At 41.6% G+C, this 14,969-nt stretch overlaps 1 protein-coding gene across 1 annotated transcript in view; it reads left to right on the top strand.

Moving 5' to 3' along the window:
- The window catches only part of LAMB4 (laminin subunit beta 4), a 125,625-nt gene that overhangs the window by 93,446 nt on the left and 17,210 nt on the right, over window positions 1-14,969 (top strand). Inside the window, exons 25-31 of the mRNA XM_033088035.1 lie at window positions 945-1,169; window positions 2,024-2,244; window positions 4,406-4,502; window positions 7,216-7,591; window positions 10,402-10,562; window positions 13,066-13,262; window positions 13,878-14,039. Of these exons, the coding sequence (XP_032943926.1) occupies window positions 945-1,169; window positions 2,024-2,244; window positions 4,406-4,502; window positions 7,216-7,591; window positions 10,402-10,562; window positions 13,066-13,262; window positions 13,878-14,039 (1,439 nt within the window). The remainder of the gene's footprint in view (window positions 1-944; window positions 1,170-2,023; window positions 2,245-4,405; window positions 4,503-7,215; window positions 7,592-10,401; window positions 10,563-13,065; window positions 13,263-13,877; window positions 14,040-14,969) is intronic.

Below are 14,969 nucleotides of genomic sequence, written 5' to 3'. Positions count from 1 at the left end.
ATAGAGACTGCATGAGTCAATTCAATATCTGTGTCTGTTGCTCAATCAAAAATTTTATTTTGCAGAGTTTAAGCATGAGTATAAATATATAATGCGAACAAGGGAAAGAAAAACTTATGAAGTTTACTTGATTTAATCACACTTAGAAAATATGGTGCTTTTATTTTCTTCAGTGATAATTACCATCATGGTAATAAATTACATGGCTAATTGTTTTCTGTTACCTCTAAGGTTACACATGTCTCTAGTTATTCTTATCCCTTCCCTTATAGTCTCTTCTCCATGCGCACTCTGGCTTGGTGGTTGGTCAGTTTTTAGAACAGAGACTACGACTGGGCTTTGAGAGCAATTCTAAATGGGAGGAACCAAATGTGGAAAGTGGTCCACAGGTCAGGCACCTAAACCAGTATAGTTGCCTCGTGGTTGGAAGGGTAGAGTGTTGGCAAGAGGGATGGATTCTGTGTGTAGTGCTTAATAAAAACACCCTCTTGAAGTCACACATCAAGAAAATTACTCTCACCCATCTTCACTTCTAGACCCCTATCTCAGGCAGCTGTTTCACCTCTAGGACTGGGTGAGGATTGGGGTGCCTGGGGAACAGGGACTGAGATAAGCTTTGGGTCCTGGGGCACAGTAGGGTGACCTCAGTTCTATATGGATCCAGGGGTCCTGTGCCCACAACACCAGGTTTTTAAGAAAGACTACAACTTCACCAAGGACTTTATAGCTCTGAATAATCATCTTATCCTCAGACTGAATAATAACGTAAAATGAATGTTTTATTTCAATTTAGAACACATGTCCTGATTCATCCTCAATGTGTGACCTCTCATTATCCCTAGAGGAGCCCAGTTAGTCTCTGTTTGCACCAATCTCCATCCCCCCCCCCATAGTTACACACACCACCCTTTCATCCCATGTCCTTTTCCCTCCCCATCTTTCAGGTAAGCAGTGTGAAGAATGCTCTGCTGGTTTCTATGGAAATCCAAGAATTTCTGGAGCACCTTGCCGGCCATGTGCCTGCAACAACAACATCGATGTAACTGACCCCGAGTCCTGCAGCCGACGGACAGGGGAGTGCCTTAAGTGTCTGCACAACACTCAGGGGCCCAACTGCCAGCTCTGCAAACCAGGTCACTTTGGATCAGCCCACAATCAGACCTGCAGAAGTAAGTCTGCAAGGTCCTGGGGGACAATGTGGCAGTGGAGTGGCAGCTCATAAATGTGCTGGCAGCTCTCCTGTGCTCGTTTCGGTTAGGGCAGCAGTGTCAGCGCCCACTGGGTGATGGATGTTGCACTGAACTCATCAGCAGAAATGGGTGTAGTGCCATGGCAAGTATTTCGGCTGCAGCTACAAGGTACTCATGGGTGTTAGTAGTTTGCCTTTGTGACTGTTACCTTCAAAAACCTGCCCTCGTGAATTCTGAGCATTGCTTCTCAGAGCACGGTCCAAGGTGCACTGTGCCAGAATCACCTGGGGACAAGGGTGGGGCATTAACATGCAGACTCCTGGGCTGGACCTCAGACCCATGGAATTGAATCTCTGGGAGTGAGGCCCAGGATTCTGTTTTGTGACAAGCTCATCAAGTGACTTAAATGTATAAATACGAGAATAATTGATGTAGAAGAGGACAAGGGTTTAATTCTATGATAAAGAAAGAGGAGAAATAAACCACTCATTTTTAGGAGTTCACCCAAGCCAATTTAGTAAAGCATTTGTTTTCAGATCCTTTACATAAACGGAATTTTGGTGGATGGCATGAGGGAAAAAGTGAGACTTCCGGTCTTCCTCAATGGAAACTCCTGAAGCGCAGCAGGCAGAACCGTATGAAACTGCTGTTTGGGGAGGTCAGCAGCAGCTGAATGGGTTCAACCCATTTTGATTCTCTGATAAATTCTGTATTATTGTAAGGTGTTTCATCCTTCAATCCTTTGGGGAAATGATAAGTCCAGGTCTAAAAAGCTATTTGCATGGGTTGTTGAATGCCAGCGTGTTCACTGACTTTTGCTCCTGTTACCTCAGGGTGCTCCTGTCATCCTGCTGGCGTGAATGCCACTGCGTGTCCCCCTGGCCAGGGAGCTTGCCTCTGTGACCCTGACACTGGCACATGCCCTTGTCTGCCCAACGTCACAGGATGGACCTGTGACCGTTGTGCTGATGGGTACTGGAACCTGATCCCTGGCAGAGGATGTCAGCCCTGTGACTGTGACCCCCGGACCTCACACAGCAGCCACTGTGACCAGGCAAGATATGTTCAAGTTACTAAAGTCATCATGTGTCTTTCCTGTCCCTGTCCCACACGAACACTTCTTCAGGGCGTGCTGCTTCCTTCATGTGGGAATGGTATTAGAAACTAAGATCTGGGCACCAGGTGACCACGCCTGTTTTACACGCTCCCCTCTATTCCTCACGCCTGCAACCACCACCCATGGAAGAAATCAGTAGCTCTCCACATGACTGCTTGGCTTCCTAATTCATGAGGGGTTCCTAATGTTCATCATCTCACTCTCCGGCACGCTTAGGCCTTTTGGAAAGCATATTTGTAGCAGCAAAGACCACAACTCAGTCACAGAGACTGAGGGAAGCCTGTGAGGCTGAAAATCAGATGGCATTGGTTTAACCAAAGAGCCCCTTATGACAAGAATATCTGGGGTTGTCTGGTCCATAGGGATTCCTAGGAGAAGGCGGCTCTTTACAATTAGGAAACACTTTCACTGGAGTACAGAAGACATGTGAACATTCAGATTCTCAGCTGTTTAAACAACTATGATAAATGTCGCTATCTCAGCCAGTAGGTGGTCCCCAGTGCATTCTTAAAGACAGATCCAAACGTGCCGTCCAATATTTTCATCAACAGTTTAGATGGAGTTGGAGAAACATGCTTATCAGATTTGCCGATATTGCAAAGTTGTAAGCTAATGTGATAAAGACAGAACAAGAGACAAGATATCCTAATAGGCTGTCTTGTTGTCTGAAAACAAGATAAAATGTTAACAGGATACAAGTAAAGTTTTGCAATTGGGTCTTAAAAATTTGCATAAATACTGGGTGAGAGTAGTAATAACTTGGCACCAGCTCATGTGAAGAACTTCTGAGGATTTTCATTGCGTGCTTCAAGCGAGCCAGCGGTGTGGCTGGGCTGTCAGAGTGGCAATGCCCATTCAGGCTAGAGTAAGGGGAGGGCCATGTCCAGGTTCCAGGCAGTTGTCCCATTGTCCTCTCTACTAGCCAGACAGCAACATGAGCAGTGTTGTCATTTCTAAATACCATATTTTAAACATTATATTGGCAAACTAATATGTGTCCAAAGGAAGACAATCAAGATGATGGATAGAACCGTGCTATTCTGTGATGAAGTCTTGAAGGAATTAGAGGTGGTCAGCCTTAAGAGGAGGAGCAAACGCAAGTTGAAAATGACTATTTCTAGGTGGGGAAATGACTGTAAGAGGAAAGAGGGAGGCTGCCTGTTTTGTACAATTCGTAATACAGGCCTCAGAACAATGGGAACAAGTTACAAGGAGCAGATTCTGCATCGGTGCAATGATCAACAATGAAGGACAACCGACAATATGGCAGCCCTCAGGGGCAATGAGCTCCCTATAATTCTCTCTATTTGAACAGAAGCTAGTGGTTACTCCAAAGAGGGGTAGAAGCTTAGATCCAGTCACTGTATGAACCCAGCTACTTATTCCCTGGAAGCCTACTGGTGGAGTTGTTGTTTAAGCACATTTGGTCAAGTATAACCCAGGACCACTACCATAGTGATTTGCTTCTATGTTTTGCTCCTGTTAATTTTCTAACCACTTTGGTTTTTAGAAAAGCTGATCAAGAATCCAGCTGGGAGGGTACAGAAAAGTTCAACACTCTCCCAAAACACGGTTAATAACTGTCATTAAATGATTAAACCTCAAGCACAAAAAAAAAAAAAAGAAAGAAAAATGTTTTGTTGAGCAAAACACTGTGACCCAATAGGGAGAAACTCCATTTGGGCATTCCATCATGGAAAAATTATTTGCCAAATTAATTGATGAATGTTAGCCCAGGTCTTTGGCCTCTTTGTGTTACGGGAGAACTCTCATAACTGTAGAGGAAAAGAATGTGGCCCATTTCCCATTATGTGTTTTGTTTTCATTTATATCTGTGTGTGCTTCCCAGTTTGGGGCCACCTGTCCTTGAACAGCTGGAAGCAGGCGGTATATTCAAGAGCCCTAAGCAAAAAAAACACATTAACTCCTGATCCTCGGTATCGTCGGGGGTGGTTGCTGGCCGTGGGAATCATCCTTCCTCTGACTTTGCACAGCTGAATGTTCTAAATCACTGGTGGGAAAACTGTTCTGTATTAAGATGTATTACGTTTTTAGATCAGAAAGCTTGTCAATTCCTCACCCATGACCGTTCTCACAGCTTACAGGCCAGTGTCCCTGTAAATTGGGCTATGATGGGAAGCGCTGCACAGAGTGCAAGGAAAATTATTATGGTGATCCACTGGGGCGATGTATTGGTAAGTATTAGTGATTCTAAAACCATGTGTACAATCCACCTGGTCCAACACAGGCATGCTATGAACCAACTGAATTTCAAACTCCTTTATTTGGTAGACAACACACAAAATTAATCCCAGTTTTGAAGATAATATTTTTAGCCCTATAAAAAGATTTTTTTCTCCTGTGTTAAAACTTTAGGCTACATTAAATGTTAGTCTACATTCAAATGTGTAGCCTATATTAACATTCCTCAAAGTCATTAACACGGAACAGACCTCTGAGGTCATCACTCGTAGCCAATGTCCTGCTATTTGAAGCATGTTGACAACAACAGCTCCTCTGGGTTGAAGTACAGGCTGGGAGATGGATCACAGGAAGCCAGCAGAGGGGATGTTTCCTCACCGTGGCTCTCTCATAACACTGAGCCTATCACTTATTCACTTATTCATTTATTTTAAAACATCCATAGAGTGCCTACCAAGTGCTCTAGGTAGAGAACAAATAAGGGAAGGCCCCGAATCTCATGGAGTTCACGTTCTAGTGCCTCTCATGCCATGTCTTAGCTCTTGTTGTAGGATTGAGATTGCCGCGGTCTGTAGAACTTCCTGCAGAGATGGACGTGTTCTTACATCGGAGCTGTCAGTGCAGGAGCCCCTAGTCACACGTAGCTCCTGAGCACTTGCAGAATGGCTTGAGCAAATGAGGGAAAGAATGGTTTATCTTATTTAATTCATTTAAATTGAAATAACTCCATGTGGTTAGTGGCTACCATGTTGGGCAGCACACACTTAAAATCTAGGTTGGTTCTAGAAGGGATTTTTGAATCTCTCTTTAAAGTCAACTTCCAAAAGAAATCAATTAAAGGAATATCAGATGTGATGTGGTTATCATTGTGGTCACCTCTACATAGCCAGACATGCTCTTTCCTCCGTTCCATTCCTTTATAAATGTGCTTTTGTGGCCCCCAAAAAGCCTTCATTTTCTTTCCCCATTCAAATGTATATTTTCACTTACTCGGTTTTCTGAGTGGAACTGCTCATTTAAAAAGCAGGAATGAATTTTGGCTCTTGGAAAATCTGTCTTAGCCTCTTTCCCTGTGTCCCTCTAATGTTTCAGTAATCTTATTTTATAAAAATGCTTTTGTCTTTTATAGAGAAAACTTTGCAAACGGTCAAATCAGGCCACTGACCCCACTAACACTTCTAGGGAAGAGCCGTTAATAAGAGGGAGCCTTGGCCCCCACTGGTGAAGTGACACAGTGCCACCTCCAGGGGTTCCTGCCAAGGCCTCTGACCAAGGCGGATAGAGGATGTCTGGTTGAGGAGCCTAGTGTGTTCATCAGTTTTCACACGATTGGCATTATTTTTATCCAAGCTGCCAAACGCACCTTTAAATCCCTTGTTCCCTGCAGTTAGTCCAGTGACATAGGCCAGGGATTCCCTGGCCTTTTGGAAACCGAAGTAGCTTCAATAGCTCACCCAGCCTCCACCCTCAGGCTTAAATAAAAACCTATTTAATTGAAGTGTTGTTGAATTGAAGCATAGTTGTTGTTGTTTTTCTAATCAAGACAGAATGAATTTAATTTTCTCCCTTTTTAAAAGGATGTTCTTTTTTTTTTTTTTGAGTAATTTTAGGTTCACAGCAAAACTGAGAGGCAGGTGCAGAGCTTTCCCACATCCCCCCACCCCACACGCACATCACCACCCTCATTATCGACATCCCCAAGAGAGTGGAACGTCTGACACGAGCGATAAACCTACACTGACATATTGTGATCACCGCTGTCCATAACTTACATTATGGTTCACTCGTGGTATTGTCTGTTCTGTGGGTTTGGACAATGCTAATGACATGGATCCATCATTAGGGTGTCATACAGAATATTTCCACTGCCCCGAAAGTCCTCCAGGCTCTGCCTAGTCTACCCACCCCCACCCCTGCAACCACGGATCTTTTTATTGTCTCCATGGTTTTGCCTTTCCCAGAATGTCCTATAGTGGGAATCATATAGTATGTAGGCTTTTCAAATGGCCTTATTTCACTTAATAATGAGCATTTAAGGTTCTTCCGTGTCTTTCCATGGCTTGAAGCTCATTTCTTTTTAATACCGAATAATATTTTTATTGTCGAGTTGTATCACAGTTTATCCATTCACCTACTGAAGGATATCTCGTTTATTTTCAAGTTTTGGCAATTATCAGTAAAGGGGCTATAAACATTCGTGTGCAGGTTTTTGTGTGGATGTAACTTTTCAACTCTTTTTGAGAATGGAATAGTTCTCTTATAACGGAAGACGGCATGGGTCAGCACACTCAGGCTGGGTTTTACTGAGAAATAGTGAGGTCATGGGAATTCTTAGGAAGTCTGTGATATGCCTGAGTCACCCAAGGGGGCAGTAGCATGGTCACTAGTGGGCCATCCACCATTAGATTCATGATCCTCAATGAAATATGTAAAGAATCCACACGTGAACACTCGTATTCACAGTAAAAAGACACCCAATATATTTCCATATAGAAACTATGAACTGATTTGTTAGTGGAATGAAAAGAATGCTATATTTTAATGGCCATTGCACAGATCTCTGAAATTCTACTGTTTTAAACATTCACCTTAGAAATGAGAGTTGGGGAGATTCTCTGGAAAGAGGAAAGGTCTTTATTCTTGAGCAAGGCATAAGCTAAAAACCAGGTGACTGACATTCTCTCCTCCTCCTCTCTTCCTTTTTAGCATGTGACTGCAACAGGGAAGGTACTCAGGAGCCCACCTGTGACCGGGACACGGGCACATGCAGCTGCCGGGAGGGTGTTGGTGGCCAGCGGTGTGACCGCTGTGCGAGGGGACATGGCCAGGAATTCCCTGCTTGTCTGCGGTGTCACTTGTGCTTTGATCAATGGGACCACACCATTTCTTCCCTCTCCAGAGCAGTGCAAGGGTTAATTAGGCTGGCTGCTGACATGGAAGATAAAAGAGAGACCCTGCCTGTCTGTGAGACTGACTTCAAAGGCCTCCGAGAGAACATGTCTGAAATAGAAAGGATTTTGAAACATCCTGTTTTCTCTGCTGGGGAATTCTTAAAAGTCAAGGATTATCATGACTCTGTTCGGTAAGATTTGTGTTCAGGCAATAGATAGTCAAGTTCCTGATTTGTCTTAACTTCTGCTGCGCTTCAAAAGCCTCCAATTTAGAAATGTATGTTGATATTAGGGAAATGATAATTTTCTAGTTAATAATCAGTCTAGTGATTGTTTGTCTGTCTCTTTCTTACCTAGTGAGAATTACATGTGATTTTTCCAGATGCCATTGATTATAACAAAATACTAGTCACTAAGAGGTTTATTGGGAACCCAAACCAAGCAGAGCTGAAAGACATGAAACTGGAAGTAAGACAGTGTCTAACACAAATATTTTTAAACCCTGCTCTCAAGAAAATTTGCTAAATTTTCTAAAAATCTTCAGTTGTTTAGAAGTCCATATCTTAATGTGAAGTCTTAAAACGACCGTGATAATTCTTTCAAAATGCAGTATCATTTTTATTATACATTATTGAATTCTTTTTTCATTCATCAAACATTGCTAGAGATTGTGTTGGTTGCTCCGGGTCAGGGATCAGCCAACCAAAGCCCACAGGTGAAATTCAACACAGCACCTGTTTTTGTAAATAAAGTTTCATTGGCTCACAGTCACACCCATTTATTTACATGTTCTCTGTGGCTGTGGCTGCTTTCCCTCTACCACAGCAGGGTTCAGGTGACAGAGACACTGTGGCTCCTGGGGCCTGAAATATTTACTATCTGGCCTTTACAGAAAAAGTTTGCCAAACTGCAAAACTCATCTTGGGCAAAACCAAGATGAATTGGGTATAGTTTCCACCCTTCCAGGAACACAAAATCTACTAAGAAACCAAAAAAACTGGTTCTATAGCAAATGTCCACCCCTTCCCCCATAAGGTTCCAGGATTAAGGAATAGTTGAAGCTGCAGAGTTTTATGTTATACAAAACACATGTATAAATATAAGAACATTTATTATCAATAGGCAAAAATCTCAGAGCTATATGTTAATTGCTTAAATGTTACACAAAGAAGAAGATATAATCCACCTGGATAGTTCAGAGAAAAGACCATCTGCACCCTAAACAGTGCTGTGGGGCCCAGGAAGGTGACATGGCCACGTCAGGCTGGCAGGTGACAACAGGCCACCTACACCCTGGTAAAGACTGTTGCCCCGCAGAATTTGAGCCCTGTATTCCCACATCTCCCCACTTTTCAAAAATCAGACATCCAGACTTTTATGGAAACAGCACGTCTGTAAAACATAAGGAGCTAATCCAATAGGGTTTTTAAAAAGCACTGTATATGCCAACGAAACATGTCTAAGAATGAGTTTTGGCTCAGGAACCACTGGTTTGTGGTTATAGAAAATGGCAAAGTAGAAGTGAGAAAGCAGACTGAGCCAATCCACTGTGAACATCCTAGACAAAGAGGCTGCAAGAGCCCTGAGCAGAGCCAGAGAGAAGAGGGCAGAAGCAGGACCAGACCTGACGGGATGAGGGGCCCCATGGCTACTGGGCCTCTGGAGCCAGAAGCCAAATGTCTCTCGGCTCCTGGTCCACCCGCTGAGCTCCGACGCCGCTTCACCAGCCGCCCAGTCACCACCTCTCCTCTGACGCCGTCCCTGTCCTCCTCACACGAAGACTCGTGTTTCCTTCTCCGTCTTCCCACTTCTTTGTGGCTCATCTGCCGTTGCCTCAGGGCGGGCTTCCCAGGCCAGAGGCTGCCTTCTCCGAGCCTGTATTCTCCAGGCCTGGTTACATCACAAACGTTTGCTGGGTAAATGACACATCTAAGGGGGGTGAGGGGGACAGAGAACCAGGACATCATGATTCAGGAGTCAAACCACCTTGGTTCGACACCGCTTACTGCTGCGTGGCCTTGGGCAATTTATTTAATTTCTCCAAGCTTCAGTTTCTCCATCTAACAGACGGATAACGTCTCTATTTCATAGGGTTGTGAGAATTACTCAAGTCAAGCCACTTTGCATGCTGTCTGGCACATAGTCAGTGCTTAAAGAGAACCAATTATAACAGTACTTACTATTATTGTTTTATTATTAGCATCCTAAAGAATGATAGTCCTGACAGTTGCAGTCTAACGGAAAAGGCTGTAGATTAAGAAGCGAGAGTGAGAGCAGAACATGCTTAACCATTCGTTAAGGCTTTGCACTTGTGCCAAGATAAAGAGTCCCGTGAGTTTGTATTGTAATTTCCCCCAACTGTGCTCTTCAACACTAATTATTCACTTGAACCAACTCTGTGCGGCACCCGGCAAACCGAAGTGGGAACCCGGTGCCACCATCAAAGCGGATGAACACGCCAGAGTGCGCTCAGCTGCAAGGGAATCTGCTCGGCACTTGTGGAAATTCAAAGTGAAGACTCTGTACAGAAGTAGCCCTAAAAGGAAACTTCCTGGAAGCAGATTTATTCTAAACGAGGAACTGACCTTCGCCCTGGGATGGGGGAGGGGTTTGTGTTGAAAGCCAAACGCACACTGGGTCTCTTAGACTGATTGGGCCATGTCTGAACACATGTGTTTGAAAACCTAAAGCAAAGGGAGACAGGAAGGGTATAAATAGTTGAAATTGAAAGATTCAAAAACCTTTATTCTACGCAACCTTGTATGCCGATCATATTTTACGTGAGTGTTGAAATATTCCAGGACGCTGAATTAACAAGAAACAGATAAGCCATAAACAGAATTATAAATTGTCAAATGAAAAATGGGGCGGGGGAAGCGAATCCATTCTAATTATGAGGTAATTGCCCTAATAATGAGGACAACTTTTTACATCTTTTTTCCCACCCATCTATGAAATGTAATACAAGCTTCACTACATTTCCTCTCATTTTCCCCTATAGGAAACAAATCGTGCAGCTAAGCGAGCAACTGAAAACAGTGTATGAATTTCAGGATCTGAAAGAAACAATAGTAAAAATGAGGAGGGAAGCAGACCTCTTACTTGAAAATCTTCAGGAAGAAATTGATTCGCACTCCAGTGCCCCTAATGCAAGCATCGTGGGTAAGTGAGAAAACATGCTGCAGCTGTCTGGGTCTGGACAAAGGTTGGTGAAATCCGTAGGCGTCCCATCGGTGAGTCACCCTGTGCTTGCTGCCGTGGCGCCCGAGCACTTCAGAACGTGAACACACACCCACTGAAGGTATTATTTGTACATGAATATTTCAACTTTTTAAACATTGCAGAGCCTAGATAGCATTTGCTCAAAATAATGAATAAAGCTAACAATGTCTGATACTAAACAAATACTAAAAACCAAAGTAATCTTCTAGTGCCAAATCACGCAAGGGGTCTTGTGAAATCAGCAACTTAGAAATTCTCACATGGCCAAAAAGGAAATGACAGAGAGATGTTTCTATGCCTTCCTGAGTACAAGCCACTCCATGTCCAGCAACCATAAATGCAAAGGGATATGAGGCAAAAAGGACTTTCTTATAAGAACTTTGTAGAGGTTTGGAGGCATGTAACATGCGAGAAGCCCATAATTCATATTGTGTAGTGCTCAAAAATGAATGGGAGCTGTGCCAAAGCCAGATCAACTTGGAGGAGAAATGGAACTCTGAAGCAAAACTTCGATTAGCTCATCTCCTGATCTCTGACGAGACCCCGTTATAACTGGACAACTTGTTATTACCAGGAGAGAGCTCTGAACTTGTCTTCGCACCTAACCCATCTAATTGAGAGGTAAAGCGAAAGTATAAGTGAAACCCACCTCAAGGCAAAAGCATTGTCTGCTCTTCCTTGATCTATGTGCATGTTCAAGATCATGACCTAAAAGAGAGAAAAAAAAAAATAGATGACAATTATGACCATAAAGAAAGACTTAAATTTAGTGAAATAACTATTGATGATGCTCAGTAAATGCTGTGTCGGGAGAAAGGAATTTGCTCTGATTCCTAATCTGGAAGAAGGTGCCCCCTGAAAGAACTGAAAATCCATCAGGGGTCGCCCAAGCCGATTTGAGGAAGGGAAAATTGCCCTCGTGCTAATCGTCTCCAAACTTGCAGTTCATGAGCCTTTTCTCTCTGCCTCACACTGTGCTGGGCAGTAGAAATGGGAAAATGGGCACAGCAAGCCTTTGCCCTAAAGTTAGTCCCATCTAGTGGGAAGACAGGCATGTAGACAATCCCAAACAGTGAGAAGATTACATTAGAGCATCTCCAAGCTGCTTTGGGAACAAAGTAGCAAGAATGGAATTCTTCCTGGGTGTGGTAAGAAAGGCTTCAGGGAGTAGGTGACAAATGAATTGGACTTCACAGATTGAAGATAAGTTTGCCTGATAAATAAAGGAAGAAAATCATTCCATGCAATAGGAACATGGTTTCGTTTTGTTTTATTTCATGATAAGTGAAAACCATGATACATTAAGAGTATGTTAGTATAAGAACCGGAAGGTTTAAAAGCTATGGTGGGTTGGCACCTGGGTTAGGGTTATGTAGGGAGTAAAGGGCAGGACCCTGGCCTCTGTTTCCTGAAATACGGAGGTATGGTTTAAAGCCCTCATATATCCTCATTTACATTAATATATACCATATTTTAATGAAAATATGGACAAATGCTTAAAACCACAGGTTCCAGACTCAAACTACCTGGCTTCAAATCCTGGTTTTCCCTCTTACCGTCAGCGATATAACTTACGCTAATAACTTACGTTAGCAGAGCCTGGTTTTCTCACTTGTAAAGCGAGGGTGATCATAGCAATGCACACCGCCCAGTGTTTTGTGAAGATTAAGGGAGACAGTTATTGGGAAGGACAGGCACATAGAAAGCTCTCGAGTGTGAGCCGTTGTCGCCAGCCTCGACGTCAGAGGTCAGCAGTCCGCCAGCCGTCCGCCAGCCATAGGTCAGCCAGTCCTACCCACAGCCTGTTTATGTAAATGAAGTTTCATTAGAAGACAACCTCACAGGTTCATTTATGCATTGTCTGGGGCTGCTTTCACTCAGCAGTGGCAGAGTTGACGAGTTGTGACAGAGATGCTCTGGCTGTCAAACCTAAAACATTTATTCTCTGGCCTTTTGCAGAACAAGTTCATCAGCTCCTGCTCTGTATAGCTAGGTAAACTGAGCTGGCTTATCATATTAGGGTTCGTAATTAATACTGAGTAATATATAATTAATACATTTGTGGAACACTTCACAGAGTATTTTCATATTATCGCACTTAGTCCTCACAAATTATTACCAATTTACAGATAAGCAAACACAATCTAAGAGATTAACCAATTTGCTCAAGGATATACCGAGGCCATAAAGAGTGACCCAACACTCAAACCCTGTCTGAACACTTAAATCTCAATGTTCAATTATATCTATATTTACTACACTATGTCTAATCCTTCCCCAGTAAGTGCAAACTGAAGGAAGAGGATGTTGGATTTTCTATTGGTCATTGAGGCCAACACAGCAGTCAAACTGTGGAATGATTATTCTGACAGCCGATGTGTAATTTCATTTGTTTTCACAAAATTTATCTTCCCTCAATTGGTGCTGCTTGTCGACTCCTCAGAGAACATCAAGAAGTATTATCAGAGATCTTCATCTGCGGAAAAGAAAACTAACGGAACTACTTCCATCATAAATAACTCTGAAAAAACCAGAAATGACTTACTTACCATTTTAGATACACTAACCTCAAAAGAAAACTCGTCACTGGAAAAGTTAAAGCAGATTAAGATACCAGATATCCAAATGTTGAAGCAAAAGGTAAATATTCGTGATGGTGTAGTAAACAATCTGTGGTTTTTCCGTGGCATACAGACCGCTTTGATTGTATTTTCCTGTCTTAGATTTTATTTCTTTTTAATTTTTTAATTTATTTCATAAATGTATGTAGCAAATATGCTCAGTTCTATAATGTATAAATAAATAAATACATTTTTTTATTTCTTAAGACAAAGTTTGAGAAAAACCAAAGAATAAAGATTGTGGTTTGATTTTATTACTTTATATTATTTACTATTTCCAAAATGGTACAGATTACAGGCATTTACTCCTCCTGCCTCCTTATAAGTAAAAGGTAATTTTTATTTTTAGAAAATGAAATTAACATGGGAATGCTAGACATCTGACAATTTCCCCAAAAAACTGTTAAGTATAAAAAGAACACTAATTGGCACAATGTTGATAACAAATAATTTAGATACTGATTCAGTTACCTAGGAAACACATAATGGGTCACATCTATGTACTTAAACATGAACAACTACTGAAGGAATGCATATGAATAGAGCAGTACCTTGTCTCAGTGAGCCTGGATGGTATTTGAAAAAAAATCTGCCAGCAAGATTGCTTTTTAATGTAAGTCATTTCTGCTGTCAGGTGTGTGGAGAACGAGGGGACATGCCATGTGTGCTTGCTTCCGGTGGTGTCCCAAACTGTTGTGACTCCCTAACCCTCTCGACGAATGCCCTGCAGAAAGCTCAGGAAGTAGAGCCTATGATTCATAATTTGGGCAACCAGTTTCAAGGGTTGAAGAATCAGGTAAATAATGTCTTCTCTTGCTTTATTTGTAAAGCTGTAGCAATAAAAAAAGCAAACTATTTGAAATTTTATAAACTGCCATTTAGCTTCTAAGCAAAAGGATAGATTCTAGATATTAGGTCATCTTATGCCTGGAAATATAGGATAAAAATAAACATATGGATATAAATGTAGATTTAGAAGTAAATGTGAATAATGACATATTTTCTATTTCTATAATATTTATGTATACGAAGGTGGGACAATTAACTTCTTGAACTTTCCACCATGCATGTGTGTGTGTGTGTGTGTGTGTGTAAATAAATATATATATTTGTAGGACATAGACTTGTGTGGACATGTTTCTTTTATAGCAAACGACATAGAAATGTGAAGACGCCTAGCCTTGGAGATTTGAAAACTATAGATCTCTCAAAGTAAAGAATAATTTTTCACTAGTTCAAGAGTATATTTGAAATCTACCAAATACACAAAATTTAATGTTAGAATTTAATGTAATGTTAAAAAATATTTTTCTAGGAATATACTATGCCTTGAACTCTTTCCTATGTTGGTAAACATGATAAAGTTGTTTTAATATTTAATTACCTGATAATTGAATCTCTAATAATTTTAAATGATTTGATTTACTTTTCTGATCATATTGATAAGTGAATATAATTTTTAATTACCTAGTTTTCTGCAGTTTTTTTTGTGTGTGTGAATACATTATATTGAAAAAATGAATACAATTTTAAGTTTAAGGTGAAGTAATTTAACAATCTCTTTCTGAATATAGCATCAACTAATCTCCACTGAGATTTCATCTGTGGATACATTGTATACATCTTGAAAGGATTAATACAATTTTAGATATTCTGTGACTACATTGTATTCATCTTGAGAACAAGATGATGATGTGTTCCATAGCTTGCTGCTTTTTGACAATAT

The sequence above is a fragment of the Rhinolophus ferrumequinum genome, chromosome 20 (assembly GCF_004115265.2).
Source record: "Rhinolophus ferrumequinum isolate MPI-CBG mRhiFer1 chromosome 20, mRhiFer1_v1.p, whole genome shotgun sequence".
Classification (NCBI taxonomy): Eukaryota; Metazoa; Chordata; class Mammalia; order Chiroptera; family Rhinolophidae; genus Rhinolophus; species Rhinolophus ferrumequinum.
The sequence above is the reverse complement of the archived record's forward strand: the minus strand, read 5'-3'. Positions and strand labels throughout refer to the sequence as shown.